This window comes from Oncorhynchus mykiss, chromosome 14 (genome assembly GCF_013265735.2).
Source record: "Oncorhynchus mykiss isolate Arlee chromosome 14, USDA_OmykA_1.1, whole genome shotgun sequence".
NCBI classification, from domain to species: domain Eukaryota; kingdom Metazoa; phylum Chordata; class Actinopteri; order Salmoniformes; family Salmonidae; genus Oncorhynchus; species Oncorhynchus mykiss.
In genome coordinates this window covers 28,869,960-28,887,608 of record NC_048578.1, presented here as the reverse complement: position 1 = coordinate 28,887,608, position 17,649 = coordinate 28,869,960, and the positions used below count along the sequence as shown (strand labels likewise).

Here is a 17,649-nt window from a genome sequence, read left to right as displayed (position 1 = left end):
ATCAGAATGTAGATTGTCACTGTGTCTTTGTGATGTCATGGGTTGTCTATATTACTTGTTGTAACTGGTTTCAACTGTCCATTCAATAACGTTGAAACCTTTTGATACACAATCTACATTCCCTACGGGAACAATAAAGTTATTGAATTGAATTGAATTGAATTCATTTGAATTGAATTGATTGAATGGAGCAGAGGATACGAGGAGAATAATTCACTTCAGAGAGTCCATTGAGATGCACTCACTATCTTTCTGTGGTATAACATTATCAGTATGCTCTATAGCTCCTGCCCCAGCCTCTCTCTAGCTCTCTCTCTGTGGTGGAGTGTAGGCTACACATCACATCTGTGAATCACCTGAGTCGGGAGACGTAACGTGTCACAGCTTATCTCCATTTTGACAGCTTCCCCTCCAGTCCTAATGAACAGTAAGTGATCTGAAGCAATCAAGCGTGACTGTATTTCCTGCTCTTAACAGGAAGGATGGATCTGATTGGACGAAAAAAAATAAAAAACAAGGTTGATGTCCGCTCCCTCACGAAAATGGAATTAGCATATTGCAAAAATCCCCATTAAACTCTGTCAGTTTAAGGTAGAGATATATATTTTTGCATTGGATGTGTCTCTTACCATCGCACCCGGCTATGTCGCACTACCACATCTGCAGTAAACGGTGACAGAGCTAGAGTGGTGTTTGTCAGACCATTAGACTTCCCAGAGAATCGGGATGAACATAACAGCGCTCACTGTTGCCCCTAGTGGCCTGTTTCCATGTCATCTCCCAACGTCCTCAGACATGGATGGACATTGAGCACTGACTTGTATCATGGATGACCTGGCTGCAAAATTGACTAAACATTGAAATACCAAACAAGTAAAAAGCACCAAAGTCTGAGGTCCGTTACAGAAGGTTGAGACCCAGAGGACCCCAGCATTCTTCAATATGAGATATTCCACGTCATTGACCTGGTTCTGATGTTCACACTCCAATGCAGATTGACTTGAAGGACAGGAAGAGGGATGAGAGAGAGAGAGAGTGTCATGGCTGTCTATGTCTCTATGCAGTCCCAGGGGTTCGGCGAGGTGGACGGCAGAAGGTGTTGGGGTGCATTGGGGGTAGAACATGTCTGACAAGCCGCATCGGAGGGAATGACACTCGACTGAGTTGGGAGCGCCGGACGCAGCCGGACGCAATGCCTGGAATCTCAAACAATTGACACTGTGTCAGGCCGGGCGGACGGGGAAACTGAACATAACCGTGTGTGTCTGTCTGTGTCTGTGTGCAGTGGTGGAAAAAGAACCCAATTGTCATACTTGAGTAAAAGTCAAGATACCCTAATAGAAAATGACTCAAGTAAAAGTGAAAGTCACCCAGTAAAAGTCTAAAGGTATTTGGTTTTAAATATACTTAAAGTATCAAAATAAGTATAAATAATTTAATAATAAGTATAAATAATTTAAAATGTCTTATATTTAGCATACCAGACATCACAATTTTCTTTTTTTTCTTTTTTATTTACTGATAGCCAGGGGCACACTAGCATTCAGACATCATTTACAAGCAAACTTGTGTTTAGTGAGTCCGCCAGATCAGAGGCACTAGGGATGATCAGGGATTTTCTCTGATAAATGCGCGAATTTAACAATTTTCCTGGCCTGCTAAGCATTGAAAATGTAACAAGTACTTTTGCGAGTGAGGGAAAATGCGAGTCAGAGTAAAAAGTACATTATTTTCTTTAGGAATGTAGTGAAGTTAAAAGTAAAAGTTGTTACAAATATAAATAGTAATGTAAAGTACAGAAACCCGAAAATGTTTTACTTTTAAGGAGTACTGTAAAGTATTTTTACTTAAGTACTTTACACCACAGTGTATGTGTCATCGTGCATTCCACTCAAATGGAAAGACACATCTGTGGCTCACTATATGACTCTTAGAACAGAAATAACCCTGTGGTTAGATGAGAATCCAGACAGTTACAGTGTTAAAACCATTTGTGTCTCACTGGGAATAGGCCAGGCATAGATGAAGCCTCTATATACTGTACATATAGGCCTTGTTGAAATTATTTGAAACCAGTCAATCACATACAATATAAAATATATCGATGAGGAAAAAGGTTGTTGACGTGTGGCTTGATTCAACCATATTATTCAGTAAATATGTGTGATTGGTTGAAATTAAGAGCCCTCTTTTTGTACTGTTGTGATAGATGAGTTTTATGCAACGATTTGACTGTTTTATGCGGAAATTGTGCAGTGATTAATCAAGTTTGCAAGCTTCGCCTAAAATACAGGGAATTGTTGATTTTGCAAAACATTTTGTGATCACAGAATCCTGGAGCGATTGTCTAGCAGATCAAAGACATTGAAGTTTCACTTAGAACAGAAACATTGAAAAGGTACCTTTTCTGGGTGAAACTTCTTACATAAAAGATATCTGGGAGATTTGTCTAGATCCCAGAGTGTTTATGATATTCGTCAGTGAAAGTAGTCTTGTCTATGCACTGTCATTTCCATTCCTCCACAGCTACAGAAAGTATCGAACCTAAAAATCCCCAAACACCCTTTCATACATCCCAGAAGAAACATCTTGCTCACTGAAGATTTTTTAAGGAAAAAGTTTGTTTTAAAACTTGTAAGGAGCAAATTATTCTGTCTCATTTTGCTCAGCGATTCAACCATATTCTATCCCTTTGCTTTTATTTATTTATGTGTGCTTGTGTGTGTGTGCGCTTGTGTGTGTGTGTGTGTGTGTGTGTGTGTGTGTGTGTGTGTGTGTGTGTGTGTGTGTGTGTGTGTGTGTGTGTGTGTGTGTGTGAGAGAGAAAACATCTTTCTGAGATTAAGCAGGAATGCAGGATTGGCCCGGTGGAATTACACATACAGTTGAAGTCAGAAGTGTACATACACTTAGTCATTAAAACTCATTTTTGAACTGCTCCACATATTTCTTGTTTATAGTTTTGGCAAGTTGGTTCGAACATTTACTTCGTGCATGACACAAGTCATTTTTCCAACAATTGCTTACAGACAGATTATTTCACTTATAATTCACTGTGTCACAATTCCAGTGGGTCAGAAGTCTACATGCACTAAATTGACTGTGCCTTTAAACAGCTTGGAAAAATTCAAGAAAATGATGTCATGTCTTTAGAAGCTTCTGATAGGCTAATTGACATAATTTGAGCCAATTGGATGTATACCTGTGGATGTATTTCAAGGCCTACCTTCCTAGTCTGATTCAGCCTTGGGAGCAATTTCCAAATGCCTGAAGGTACCACGTTCATCTGTACAAACAATAGTACGCAAGTATAAACACCATGTGACCACTCAGCCATCATACCGCTCAGGAAGGGGACATGATCTGTCTCCTAGAGATGAACGTACTTTGGTGTGAAAAGTGCAAATCAATCCCAGAACAACAGCAAAGGACCTTGTGAAGATGCTGGAGGAAACAGATACAAAAGTATCTGTAGCCACAGTAAAACGAGTCCTTTATCGACAAAACCTCAAAGGCAGCTCAGCAAAAAAGAAGACACTGCTCCAAAACCGCCCTAAAAAAGCCAGACTATGGTTTGCAACTGCACATGGGAACAAAAATCCTACTTTTTGGAGAACTGTTCTGATCTGATGGAACAAAAATAGAACTGTTTGGCCATAATGACCATCGTTATGTTTGGAGGAAAAAATGGGGAGGCTTGCAAGCCGAAGAACACCATCCCAACCGTGAAGCACGGGAGTGGCAGCATCATGTTTTGGGGGTGCTTTGCTGCAGGAGGGACTGGTGCACTTCACAAAATAGATGGCTTCATGAGGATTGAAAGTTATGTGGATATATTGAAGCAACATCTCAAGACATCAGTCAGGAAGTTATAGCTTGGTCGCAAATGGTCTTCCAAATGAACAATGACCCCAAGCATTCTTCCAAAGTTGACAACAAAGTCAAGGTATTGGAGTGGCCATCACAAAGTCCAGAAAAAAAACTTGTGCGAGCAAGGAGGCCTACAAACCTGACTCAGTTACACCTGTTCTGTCAGGAGGAATGGGCCAAAATTCACCCAACTTATTGTGGAAAGCTGGTGGAAGGCTACCAGAAACATTTGACCCAAGTTCAACAATTTTAAGGCAATGCTACCAAATACTAATTGAGTGTATGTTCACTTCTGATCCACTGGGAATGTGATGAAAGAAATAAAAGCTGAAATAAATCATTCTCTCTACAATTATTCTGCCATTTCACATTCTTAAAATGAAGAGGTGATCCTAATTGACCTAAAACAGGACATTTTTACTGTGATTAAACGTCAGGAATTGTGAAAAACTGAGTTTAAATGTATTTGGCTTAGGCGTATGTAAAGTTCCGATTTCAACTGTAGCAGCCCAGAGACTAACCAGGCCTGACTGCTGAGAAAGGAATTCAGACTGGGAGGAATTGGTTACACATAGCACCCCAGAGATTAACCAGGCCTGACTGCTGAGAAAGGAATTCAGACTGGGAGGAATTGGTTACACATAGCACCCCAGAGACTAACCAGGCCTGACTGCTGAGAAAGGAATTCAGACTGGGAGGAATTGGTTACTCTAGTAGATCTCTAATTTTGAGTGTCTGGTTGAGTCTCAAGTGACACCCTAATCCTTATATAGTGTGCTACTTTTGATCAGGTCCAGTAGGGTGTAACGAAGAGGAGGGTGTACTGCATAGGGAACAGGGTGGTCTGGGCACTGTGAAGAAGAGGAGTATGTACTGTATAGGGAACAGGGTAGTCTGTGCACTGTAAAGAAGAGGAGGGTGTACTGTATAGGGAACAGGGTAGTCTGGGCCCTGTAAAGAATAGGGGTGTGTGCTGTATAGGGAACAGCGTGGTCTGGGCTCTGTAAAGAAGAGGAGGGTGTACTGTATAGGGAACAGGGTAGTCTGGGCACTGTAAATAAGAGGAGGGTGTGCTGTATAGGGAACAGGGTAGTCTGGGCACTGTAAAGAAGAGGAGGGTGTGCTGTATAGGGAACAGGGTAGGCTGGGCACTGTAAAGAAGAGGAGGGTTTACTGTATAGCTGAACAGGGTAGTCTGGGCCCTGTAAAGAAGAGGAGGGTTTACTGTATAGGGAACAGGGTAGTCTGGGCACTGTAAAGAAGAGGAGGGTGTGCTGTATAGGGAACAGGGTAGTCTGGGCACTGTAATGAAGAGGAGGGTGTGCTGTATAGGGAACAGGGTAGTCTGGGCACTGTAAAGAAGAGGAGGGTTTACTGTATAGCTGAACAGGGTAGTCTGGGCCCTGTAAAGAAGAGGAGGGTGTGCTGTATAGAGAACAGGGTAGTCTGGACACTGTAAAGAAGAGGAGGGTGTACTGTATAGGGAACAGGGTAGTCTGGGCACTGTAAAGAAGAGGAGGGTTTACTGTATAGCTGAACAGGGTAGTCTGGGCCCTGTAAAGAAGAGGAGGGTGTACTGTATAGGGAACAGGGTAGTCTGGGCACTGTAAAGAAGAGGAGGGTTTACTGTATAGGGAACAGGGTAGTCTGGGCACTGTAAAGAAGAGGAGGGTTTACTGTATAGGGAACAGGGTAGTCTGGGCACTGTAAAGAAGAGGAGGGTTTACTGTATAGGGAACAGGGTAGTCTGGGCACTGTAAAGAAGAGGAGGGTGTGCTGTATAGGGAACAGGGTAGTCTGGGCACTGTAAAGAAGAGGAGGGTTTACTGTATAGCTGAACAGGGTAGTCTGGGCCCTGTAAAGAAGAGGAGGGTGTGCTGTATAGGGAACAGGGTAGTCTGGGCACTGTAAAGAAGAGGAGGGTTTACTGTATAGCTGAACAGGGTAGTCTGGGCCCTGTAAAGAAGAGGAGGGTGTGCTGTATAGAGAACAGGGTAGTCTGGACACTGTAAAGAAGAGGAGGGTGTGCTGTATAGGGAACAGGGTAGGCTGGGCACTGTAAAGAAGAGGAGGGTTTACTGTATAGCTGAACAGGGTAGTCTGGGCCCTGTAAAGAAGAGGAGGGTGTGCTGTATAGGGAACAGGGTAGTCTGGGCACTGTAAAGAAGAGGAGGGTTTACTGTATAGCTGAACAGGGTAGTCTGGGCCCTGTAAAGAAGAGGAGGGTGTGCTGTATAGCTGAACAGGGTAGTCTGGGCACTGTAAAGAAGAGGAGGGTTTACTGTATAGCTGAACAGGGTAGTCTGGGCCCTGTAAAGAAGAGGAGGGTGTGCTGTATAGGGAACAGGGTAGTCTGGGCACTGTAAAGAAGAGGAGGGTTTACTGTATAGCTGAACAGGGTAGTCTGGGCCCTGTAAAGAAGAGGAGGGTGTGCTGTATAGGGAACAGGGTAGTCTGGGCACTGTAAAGAAGAGGAGGGTGTGCTGTATAGGGAACAGGGTAGTCTGGGCACTGTAAAGAAGAGGAGGGTGTGCTGTATAGGGAACAGGGTAGTCTGGGCCCTGTAAAGAAGAGGAGGGTGTGCTGTATAGGGAACAGGGTAGTCTGGGCCCTGTAAAGAAGAGGAGGGTGTGCTGTATAGGGAACAGGGTAGTCTGGGCACTGTAAAGAAGAGGAGGGTTTACTGTATAGCTGAACAGGGTAGTCTGGGCCCTGTAAAGAAGAGGAGGGTGTGCTGTATAGGGAACAGGGTAGTCTGGGCCCTGTAAAGAAGAGGAGGGTGTGCTGTATAGGGAACAGGGTAGTCTGGGCCCTGTAAAGAAGAGGAGGGTGTGCTGTATAGGGAACAGGTTAGTCTGGGCACTGTAATGAAGAGGAGGGTGTGCTGTATAGGGAACAGGGTAGTCTGGGCCCTGTAAAGAAGAGGAGGGTTTACTGTATAGGGAACAGGGTAGTCTGGGCACTGTAAAGAAGAGGAGGGTGTGCTGTATAGGGAACAGGGTAGTCTGGGCCCTGTAAAGAAGAGGAGGGTGTGCTGTATAGGGAACAGGGTAGTCTGGGCCCTGTAAAGAAGAGGAGGGTGTGCTGCATAGGGAACAGGGTAGTCTGGGCACTGTAAAGAAGAGGAGGGTGTGCTGTATAGGGAACAGGGTAGTCTGGGCCCTGTAAAGAAGAGGAGGGTGTGCTGTATAGGGAACAGGGTAGTCTGGGCCCTGTAAAGAAGAGGAGGGTGTGCTGTATAGGGAACAGGGTAGTCTGGGCCCTGTAAAGAAGAGGAGGGTGTGCTGTATAGGGAACAGGGTAGTCTGGGCACTGTAAAGAAGAGGAGGGTGTGCTGTATAGGGAACAGGGTAGTCTGGGCCCTGTAAAGAAGAGGAGGGTGTGCTGTATAGGGAACAGGGTAGTCTGGGCACTGTAAAGAAGAGGAGGGTGTGCTGTATAGGGAACAGGGTAGTCTGGGCCCTGTAAAGAAGAGGAGGGTGTGCTGTATAGGGAACAGCGTGGTCTGGGCACTGTAAAGAAGAGGAGGGTTTACTGTATAGGGAACAGGGTAGTCTGGGCACTGTAAAGAAGAGGAGGGTTTACTGTATAGGGAACAGGGTAGTCTGGGCACTGTAAAGAAGAGGAGGGTGTGCTGTATAGGGAACAGGGTAGTCTGGGCACTGTAAAGAAGAGGAGGGTGTGCTGTATAGGGAACAGGGTAGTCTGGGCACTGTAAAGAAGAGGAGGGTGTGCTGTATAGGGAACAGGGTAGTCTGGGCACTGTAAAGAAGAGGAGGGTGTGCTGTATAGGGAACAGGGTAGTCTGGGCACTGTAAAGAAGAGGAGGGTGTGCTGTATAGGGAACAGGGTAGTCTGGGCCCTGTAAAGAAGAGGAGGGTGTGCTGTATAGGGAACAGGGTAGTCTGGGCACTGTAAAGAAGAGGAGGGTGTGCTGTATAGAGAACAGGGTAGTCTGGGCACTGTAAAGAAGAGGAGGGTGTACTGTATAGGGAACAGGGTAGTCTGGGCCCTGTAAAGAAGAGGAGGGTGTGCTGTATAGGGAACAGGGTAGTCTGGGCACTGTAAAGAAGAGGAGGGTGTGCTGTATAGGGAACAGGGTAGTCTGGGCCCTGTAAAGAAGAGGAGGGTGTGCTGTATAGGGAACAGGGTAGTCTGGGCCCTGTAAAGAAGAGGAGGGTGTACTGTATAGGGAACAGGGTAGTCTGGGCCCTGTAAAGAAGAGGAGGGTGTGCTGTATAGGGAACAGGGTAGTCTGGGCCCTGTAAAGAAGAGGAGGGTGTGCTGTATAGGGAACAGGGTAGTCTGGGCCCTGTAAAGAAGAGGAGGGTGTACTGTATAGGGAACAGGGTAGTCTGGGCCCTGTAAAGAAGAGGAGGGTGTGCTGTATAGGGAACAGGGTAGTCTGGGCCCTGTAAAGAAGAGGAGGGTGTGCTGTATAGGGAACAGGGTAGTCTGGGCACTGTAAAGAAGAGGAGGGTGTGCTGTATAGGGAACAGGGTAGTCTGGGCCCTGTAAAGAAGAGGAGGGTGTGCTGTATAGGGAACAGGGTAGTCTGGGCCCTGTAAAGAAGAGGAGGGTGTGCTGTATAGAGAACAGGGTAGTCTGGGCACTGTAAAGAAGAGGAGGGTGTGCTGTATAGGGAACAGGGTAGTTTGGGCCCTGTAAAGAAGAGGAGGGTGTGCTGTATAGGGAACAGGGTAGTCTGGGCCCTGTAAAGAAGAGGAGGGGATTATTCATGTACCAATGCTGGGGTTGTTGGGGACACATCCTATGTTAAGTAAAACAATGCTTTTTATCTTGTATCATTACTGCAACCACCCTTATACTGAAACAACGTTGTGTTTGTGTGTGTCTGCGTGTGTGTTAGCAGGTTTTCTATTTCCTCCTGTAGGCCAACAACAGGACCAACAGCTGAAGTAGAAGTGTGATAAATGTAATCAACAAACAAACAGTTTGTCTGAAAAGGTCAATACTGTTAATTACTGTCCTCTGATGGATAGAAGGCTCTGTGTGTGTGTGTGTGTGTGTGTGTGTGTGTGTGTGTGTGTGTGTGTGTGTGTGTGTGTGTGTGTGTGCCTTTGTGTGTGTGTCTCTGTGTGTGTGTGTGTGTGTGTGTCTCTGTGTGTGTGTGCCTTTGTGTGTGCGTGTGTGTTGTGTGTGTCTGTGTGTGTCTCTGTGTGTGTGTGCCTTTGTGTGTGCGTGTGTGTTGTGTGTGTCTGTGTGTGTGTCTGTGTGTGTGTGTGTGTGTGTGTGTGTGTGTGTGTGTGTCTCTGTGTGTGTGTGCCTTTGTGTGTGCGTGTGTGTTGTGTGTGTCTGTGTGTGTCTCTGTGTGTGTGTGCCTTTGTGTGTGCGTGTGTGTTGTGTGTGTCTGTGTGTGTGTCTCTGTGTGTGTGTGTGTGTGTGTGTGTGTGTGTGTGTGTGTGTGTGTCTGTGTGTGCCTGTGTGTGTGTGTGTCTGTGTGTGTCTATGTGTGTGTCTGTGTGTGCCTGTGTGTGTGTCTGTGTGTGTGCCTGTGTGTGCCAGTGTGTGTGTCTGTGTGTGTGCCGGTGTGTATAAGTTTGGAGCTCTGTAAATAAATAGCTTCTCTAACAGAATGGTCCCATGTACTGTAGATGTCCCAATGCACCCTCACCGCCCCTCTGAACTGAAGACAATACTTTGAAAACAAAATTTTCTAGCATGATCATTTTCAACTCAAGCTCCTCTATTGTCCGTGAAATGGCCAGGCCCTTTGCACAGTGTTGTTTTTAAGGGTAATGAGAATGTGTCCATTTTGCCAAATCTCACAGCTCTTTTTCACCTCTTTGTCCCTTTTTGCGTTTGTTTAATCGACTCATGAATATTTCAAGCTATGAAATCGGTCTCCTATCTCTGACTGACAGGCCTATTATCATTATAGACAGAACACTTTATTAGGATTACAAATGAAAGCAAGAAAAATATGTACATATACAGTATATGGAAAGAAAATCTTCCTAAGTTTCCATGGGATAATATCTGGGAGCAGGCAGAACAATTTAACTATTCATAAAATGTCTAATTTATGTCCATATTTGCGTTGGCAATCACATTAGGAGTCAATTCCGACACGGAGAGAGAAACGGGGACAGCCAGAGAGAGAGAGAGAGAGATTGAAAGAGAGATTGTAGGAGAGAGAGAGACAGCGTGAGACAGCTAGAGAGAAAGAGAGCGAGAGAGAGGCGTATCATATATCTAATGAGCCAGGAGAATGTGGAACATCTCTGTAGATCAAATAGAATAGATGAATCATGTAGTTGTGTCTGATGGAGGAGTGGAAGATATTTGATTGTCATCATGTGATAATGTCTATGTGAGACAGACAGGTTCAACCCAAACCTCTGCTTGACCAGTCTCAACTGAAATTGTTCTCCATGAATTGTGCTAGCTAGCTAACATTAGCTTTATTCCTTGCTAGCTTTGTTAGCTTGTTGCCAGCTGTGTTGGTGTTAGCAATATCATTTTGGCTAGCTGGATAAATTGCACAGGCTGCATTTTGTCTATATCCATGCTGTTACAATAACCAAATGGTTCGATAAACAAATAATTTGTAATGCAACAGAACAACATGGGGTGAGTTTAGAATTCTCAAACAACATGACAGAAGCAGTTTTAATGTGATTGGCTGTTCATGCAATTTTAATGGCGTTTGAGTTGCTTAAAGTAACAGCAGAGTTGCTTGAGATGATGTAACTTGCAACCAACTGCACAAACAAATTGTGTGAACTTTGCTTTGTTTAACTCCAACCACTGAACGGATAGATAGAACCGTCTGTCTTAGATATAACCTGTCTGTCTTAGATCGATAGAACCTGTCTGTTTTAGGTTCTGTCTGTCTTAGATAGATACAACCTGTCTGTCTTAGTTATAGCCTGTCTGTCCTAGGTTCTGTCTGTCTTAGATCGATAGAACCGGTCTGTTTTAGGTTCTGTCTGTCTTAGATTCAACCTGTCGTAAATATAACCTGTCTGTCTTCGTTAGGTTATATCTATCTAAGACAGACAGGTTCTATTTAAGACAGACAGGTCCTATCTAAGACAGACAGGTTCTATCTAAGACAGACAGGTTATATCTAAGACAGAGAGGTTCTATCTAAGACAGACAGGTTCTATCTAAGACAGACAGGTTCTATCTAAGACAGACAGGTTCTATCTAAGACAGACAGGTTCTATCTAAGACAGACAGGTTCTAACTAAGACAGACAGGTTCTATCTAAGACAGACAGGTTCTATCTAAGACAGAGAGGTTCTATCTAAGACAGACAGGTTCTATCTAAGACAGAGAGGTTCTATCTAAGACAGACAGGTTCTATCTAAGACAGACAGGTTCTATCTAAGACAGACAGGTTCTATCTAAGACAGACAGGTTCTATCTAAGACAGACAGGTAGTCTGATAATGACATACTTATTTTGGGGAAAACACATGAGGATAACAGAGGGGGAAAAATCTTCCACCAAATATTTACATTTTAATCTGTATATCTCTATGTCATAATTTATACTTATATTATTGTTGTTCTATTTGGATCATTTTCTGTAAATAAATGTTTGCAGCAATTTAATGCAGGTCTCTCTTGTAAAAAAAAAAACAGACTTTGCCTGGTACAATACAAGTAGAACAAGTAGAAAATAGATTGTTCTTGACATTTTCTAGGTATATTGGGAGGTGGCTGCTGAGTTTGCTGCATTGTGTGTGTGTTTGTTTGTTTGTTTGATAGCGGTCCAGGGTGTATTGAGAGCGGCCCAGGGTGTGTATTGACAGCGGTCCAGGGTGTGTATTGACAGCGGTCCAGGGTGTGTATTGACAGCGGTCCAGGGTGTGTATTGATAGCGGTCCAGGGTGTGTATTGAGAGTGGCCCAGGGGGTGTATTGACAGCGGTCCAGGGTGTGTATTGAGAGCGGTCCAGGGTGTGTATTGATAGCGGCCCAGGGTGTGTATTGAGAGCGGCCCAGGGTGTGTATTGATAGCGGTCCAGGGTGTGTATTGATAGCGGTCCAGAGTGTGTATTGATAGCGGTCCAGGGTGTGTATTGAGAGCGGTCCAGGGTGTGTACTGATAGCAGTCCAGGGTGTGTATTGATAGCGGTCCAGGGTGTGTATTGAGAGCGGCCCAGGGTGTGTATTGAGAGCTGTCCAGTGTGTGTATTGAGAGCTGTCCAGGGTGTGTATTGAGAGCGGCCCAGGGTGTGTATTGAGAGCGGTCCAGGGTGTGTATTGATAGCGGTCCAGGGTGTGTATTGAGAGCGGCCCAGGGTGTGTATTGAGAGCGGCCCAGGGTGTGTATTGAGAGCGGTCCAGGGTGTGTATTGATAGCGGTCCAGGGTGTGTATTGAGAGCGGCCCAGGGTGTGTATTGATAGCGGTCCAGGGTGTGTATTGATAGCGGTCCAGGGTGTGTATTGATAGCGGTCCAGGGTGTGTATTGATAGCGGTCCAGGGTCTGTATTGAGAGCGGCCCAGGGTGTGTATTGATAGCGGTTCAGGGTGTGTATTGAGAGCGGTCCAGGGTGTGTATTGATAGCGGTCCAGGGTGTGTTTTGAGAGCGGGCCAGGCTGTCTATTGATCGCTGCCCAGGGTGTGTATTGATAGCGGTCCAGGGTGTGTATTGATAGCGGTCCAGGGTGTGTATTGAGAGTGGCAAAGGGTGTGTATTGAGAGCTGTCCAGGGTGTGTATTGATAGCGGTCCAGGGTGTGTATTTATAGCGGTCCAGGGTGTTTATTGAGAGCGGTCCAGGGTGTGTATTGATAGCGGCCCAGGGATTGCCTGTTAAGGGGGAAGTTTAGCTAAGGAAAGTGGAGCGGTGAACAGTACACCCTTGCTAGTGGCTGATCCATATAATTACACCAGACATCGATCCTAAACTCCCTAACTCAGAGTCATGCCTAAAAAAAACACACACACACACACACACACACACACACACACACACACACACACACACACACACACACACACACACACACACACACACACACACACAAACACATCCCCATCACTCAGCACTCAGACCTTCAAGTACCTGGGAAGGGTTGGGAACTCTGAACGGTGGGAAGGGTTGGGAACTCTGAACGGTGGGAAGGGTTGGGAACTCTGAACGGTGGGAAGGGTTGGGAGGGGTTGGGAACTCTGAACTGTGGGAGGGGTTGGGAACTCTGAACGGTGGGAGGGGTTGGGACCTCTGAACGATGGGAGGGGTTGGGAACTCTGAACGATGGGAGTGGTTGGGAGGGGTTGGGAACTCTGAACTGTGGGAGGGGTTGGGAACTCTGAACTGTGGGAGTGGTTGGGATGGGGTTGGGAACTCTGAACGATGGGAGGGGTTGGGAACTCTGAACGGTGGGAATGGTTGGGAACTCTGAACGATGGGAGTGGTTGGGAGGGGTTGGAAACTCTGAACTGTGGGAGGGGTTGGGAACGCTGAATGGTGGGAGGGGTTGGGAACTCTGAACGATGGGAGGGGTTGGGAACTCTGAACGATGGGAGGGGTTGGGAACTCTGAACGGTGGGAAGGGTTGGGAACTCTGAACGTTGGGAAGGGTTGGGAACTCTGAACGGTGGGAAGGGTTGGGAACTCTGAACGGTGGGAAGGGTTGGGAACTCTGAACGGTGGGAAGGGTTGGGAACTCTGAACAATGGGAGTGGTTGGGAGGGGTTGGGAACTCTGAACTGTGGGAGGGGTTGGGAACTCTGAACGGTGGGAGGGGTTGGGACCTCTGAACGATGGGAGGGGTTGGGAACTCTGAACGATGGGAGTGGTTGGGAGGGGTTGGGAACTCTGAACTGTGGGAGGGGTTGGGAACTCTGAACTGTGGGAGTGGTTGGGATGGGGTTGGGAACTCTGAACGATGGGAGGGGTTGGGAACTCTGAACGGTGGGAATGGTTGGGAACTCTGAACGATGGGAGTGGTTGGGAGGGGTTGGAAACTCTGAACTGTGGGAGGGGTTGGGAACGCTGAATGGTGGGAAGGGTTGGGAACTCTGAACGATGGGAAGGGTTGGGAACTGAACGGTGGGAGAGGTTGGGAACTCTGAATGGTGGGAGGGGTTTGGAACTCTGAACGGTGGGAATGGTTGGGAACTCTGATTGATGCGAGGGGTTGTGAACTCTGAACGATGGGAAGGGTTGGGAACTTTGAACGGTGGGAAGGGTTGGGAACTCTGAACGGTGGGAAGGGTTGGGAACTCTGAACGATGCGAGGTGTTGGAAATTGATATTGCGTGTAAATTATGTGTCAGATGGACTTTCTGGGCGATTTTAGTTTGTTGTCGATATTTTGTCATTTGGGTGAACTTTCCTTAAAATAGGGTTGGAACAAAATCCAGCTTGCTCTTCATCAGGGTTGTCCACCCCTGATCTATGTTTATAAAGTGTTGAATGTTTGAAAATGTTCTTGTTATACCAATGAAGTACGCGACAATACGATGCTGATATGGTAGAAGCAGGAAGTGCGTCATCTCTGTGAAACTTTGTGATTGATTTCCACAAATGAGCGTTGCGCATCAGGAACTCAAAGTTACAGTGCTAAGAGTGTAGTGCGTGCCAATTCCTCTTCAGCAGTATGGCTCTATTTCATAGAAAGCCATAGGCAGAACTTTACTGTAATCATGACTAGGTTGGTTGGTGGAAATAAAAGTATTGGTTTTGTCGCCAGCAACACCTTTCATGACAAAAGTCTGCAAAAAGTTGGCGGGATGCTAAAGTTGGTGGGATGCTATAGTTAGCAGGATGCTTTAGTTGGAGGGATGCTATAGTTAGCAGGATGCCGAAGTTGGTGGGGTGTTATAGTTAGCGGGATGCTACAGTTAGTGGGATGCTATAGTTAGCAGGATGCTTTAGTTGGAGGGATTCCAAAGTTAGCAGGATGCCGAAGTTGGTGGGATGCTATAGTTAGCGGGATGCTACAGTTAGTGGGATGCTATAGTTAGCAGGATGCTTTAGTTGGAGGGATTCCAAAGTTAGCAGGATGCCGAAGTTGGTGGGATGCTATAGTTAGCGGGATGCTACAGTTAGTGGGATGCTATAGTTAGCAGGATGCTTTAGTTGGAGGGATTCCAAAGTTAGCAGGATGCCGAAGTTGGTGGGATGCTATAGTTAGCGGGATGCTACAGTTAGTGGGATGTTATAGTTAGCAGGATGCTATAGTTGGTGGGATGCTATAGTTAGCAGGATGCTACAGTTGGTGGGATGCTATAGTTAGCGGGATGCTACAGTTAGTGGGATGTTATAGTTGACGGAAAAACATCTTAGTACGAAAGGTACAACAGAAAAGTTTTTCCTTTTTACGGTGAGTGACCTGGATAGCACATCAATGTCACTGGGTTTATTACTCACTACTTTTACGGCTTTAAAAATACATCCAACTACACAAGATTGCCTTCATCATAAGCTATTACTGTGCATCTCCACTCTTCCATGCTAAACACTTTGACTCACCCTCAACTTATCCCTCTCTTCCTTCCATTTCCCCCTTCTCCTTCCTGATACACATATAACACTGCAGACACAAAAAAAAAACTAGCAAAATCCCATATGTTCACACAGAGAAATGATATGTGGTGATTAATTCTTATTTGGTTAGGCCCATCTTCCTAAATAAACACATCCATACACATTTATTCATTACTGCATCTCCTTATTAGCCATTTCAGCCAGCAATTCATCACTTCAGATCATCATTCATCACATTCATCTTACTTGTCAGATGAAAAAGTACTCCTAAACTTTGAGGCAGTTGTCACCTTCTCTGGTCCTGAAGGGCTACAGGATACGTTAGCTTTAGTTAGAACTGTAGACGTGGAGAGCTACAGGGTATGTTAGCTTTAGTTAGAACTGTAGACCTGGAGAACTACAGGGTATGGTTAACTTTAGTTAGAACTGTAGACCTGGAGAACTACAGGGTATGTTAGCTTTAGTTAGAACTCTAGACCTGGAGAACTGTTATGAATTTTATGAATAATGACTAAATGATGTATACATTTAACGTAGAACTACTAACAGAATTCTACCCTGTCTCTTTATAATGATGAAGAATGTTTGTCCATAAGAGAAGAGGAACTGTGGCAGACAACTTGTGACCTCTGTGAAACTGATAACGGGGAAGGAAGTCCCACCACACAAAGACGGGAGAGACTGTTGGGCTTGCAGTAGATTGTGACACATGTTGTAGGATGTGATAAGCAAAGTATGTGCAGGAGAAAACTTGTAGACTATATTGTCATTGTCTGAGAAGAGGGACATTTATGACGAAATGAGAGATATATAAACCAATGTACATGATATGATGGGGAGAGCTCTCGTAAATAAACGTGGCTGACTATTGAAGACTGGCCTCTGTCTGTTTCGTTTCAACAATAATCTTACAAATTCTTGGTAACAGACAGAGTAGTTTAATTGAAGTTCGGTTTATGAACATTGAGTACATAATTCTCATAACAAGAACTACAGGATATGTTAGCTTTAGTTAGAACTCGAGACCTGGAGACCTACAGGTTATGTTAGCTTTAGTTAGAACTCGAGACCTGGAGAACTACAGGATATGTTAGCTTAAGTTAGAAGCCTGAACCAGGAACCACACCCTATGGCTCTCCAGGATCAGGTGTGTGTGTGTGTGTGTGTGTGTGTGTGTGTGTGACCAGGAGTGAAGAGCTCAGCTACAGTTCAGGCTGTGTAATGTCAAAGCTCCTCACCAGTCATCTTGAGCTTGAACTGACACACAAACAAACAAAGCCCTTGTCTCAGCCAGACCCTTCCATTATACATCATACACATAGAGTACAGACAACACAAACACTCATCCATTCCTCGGATAGTAGCTGCCTCTCCTCTCCTCTTTTTTCTGAACACCCCTCTCCACTCTCATCCTCAGAATCTCCAAGACGGAATCCTGACAATGGACAAGCATTTACACATGAAAGGAAAGGATGGAGAGGAGCGAGAAGGAGGGAGAGAAGGAGCAGAGGGAGGTGGAGAGTGCTCTACCATTCCTATCTGTTACCATGGGGATCAACTTGATGCCCACTTCAGGCTTGCCATTGGCTGGAGAGGGTTCCATTTGATGTAAGAGGTTCTGAGGTTTGCTCTGGAGGGTTCTGACCCACGCCTGTGTTCCATGCTGCCACTTTAATGTAGTCATCACTGGACGCAAATAGACGTCTTGAGTCATTCTACAAACATGTATTTTTTTAATTTAACCTTCATTTAACTAGGCGGGTCAGTACAAAGATGCTTTAAATCTGTTTGGAGCTAGCCTATTGATTTATTAATGAATGTTTTCTCTCTTTCGGTTCTGTTTCTGTTTGCATATGCTGTGTCTCTAGAAATCCGTTAGAAAATGTAGCAATGATTCTTAGATGTGCTTTTCTCTTCTGTTTGCTGCTGTTTTCCTATTTCTCTACCATCAAATACTGTTGCTATATTTGTCTCTTTTAGTTTTTTTTACCTCTATTTAACAAGGCAAGTCAGTTAAGAACAAATTCTTATTTTCAATGCCAGCTTAAGAACAGGTTAACTGCCTTGTTCAGGGGCAGAGTGACAGAGTTGTACCTTGTTCAGGGGCAGAGTGACAGAGTTGTACCTTGTTCAGGGGCAGAGTGACAGAGTTGTACCTTGTTCAGGGGCAGAGTGACAGAGTTGTACCTTGTTCAGGGGCAGAGCGACAGAGTTGTACCTTGTTCAGGGGCAGAGTGACAGAGTTTTACCTTGTTCAGGGGCAGAGCGACAGAGTTGTACCTTGTTCAGGGGCAGAGCGACAGAGTT

At 45.3% G+C, this 17,649-nt stretch overlaps 1 protein-coding gene across 1 annotated transcript; it reads right to left on the bottom strand.

Annotated features, from left to right (window-relative positions):
* Positions 1-12,904: 12,904 nt before the first annotated feature.
* Positions 12,905-16,945, bottom strand: LOC118938757 (extensin-2-like). The gene is made up of 2 exons (XM_036943639.1): positions 16,889-16,945; positions 12,905-13,699 (listed from the first exon to the last, which is right to left on the bottom strand). Exons 1-2 carry the CDS (start codon positions 16,943-16,945, stop codon positions 12,905-12,907), a joined length of 852 nt encoding a protein of 283 aa, XP_036799534.1.
* Positions 16,946-17,649: the final 704 nt, after the last annotated feature.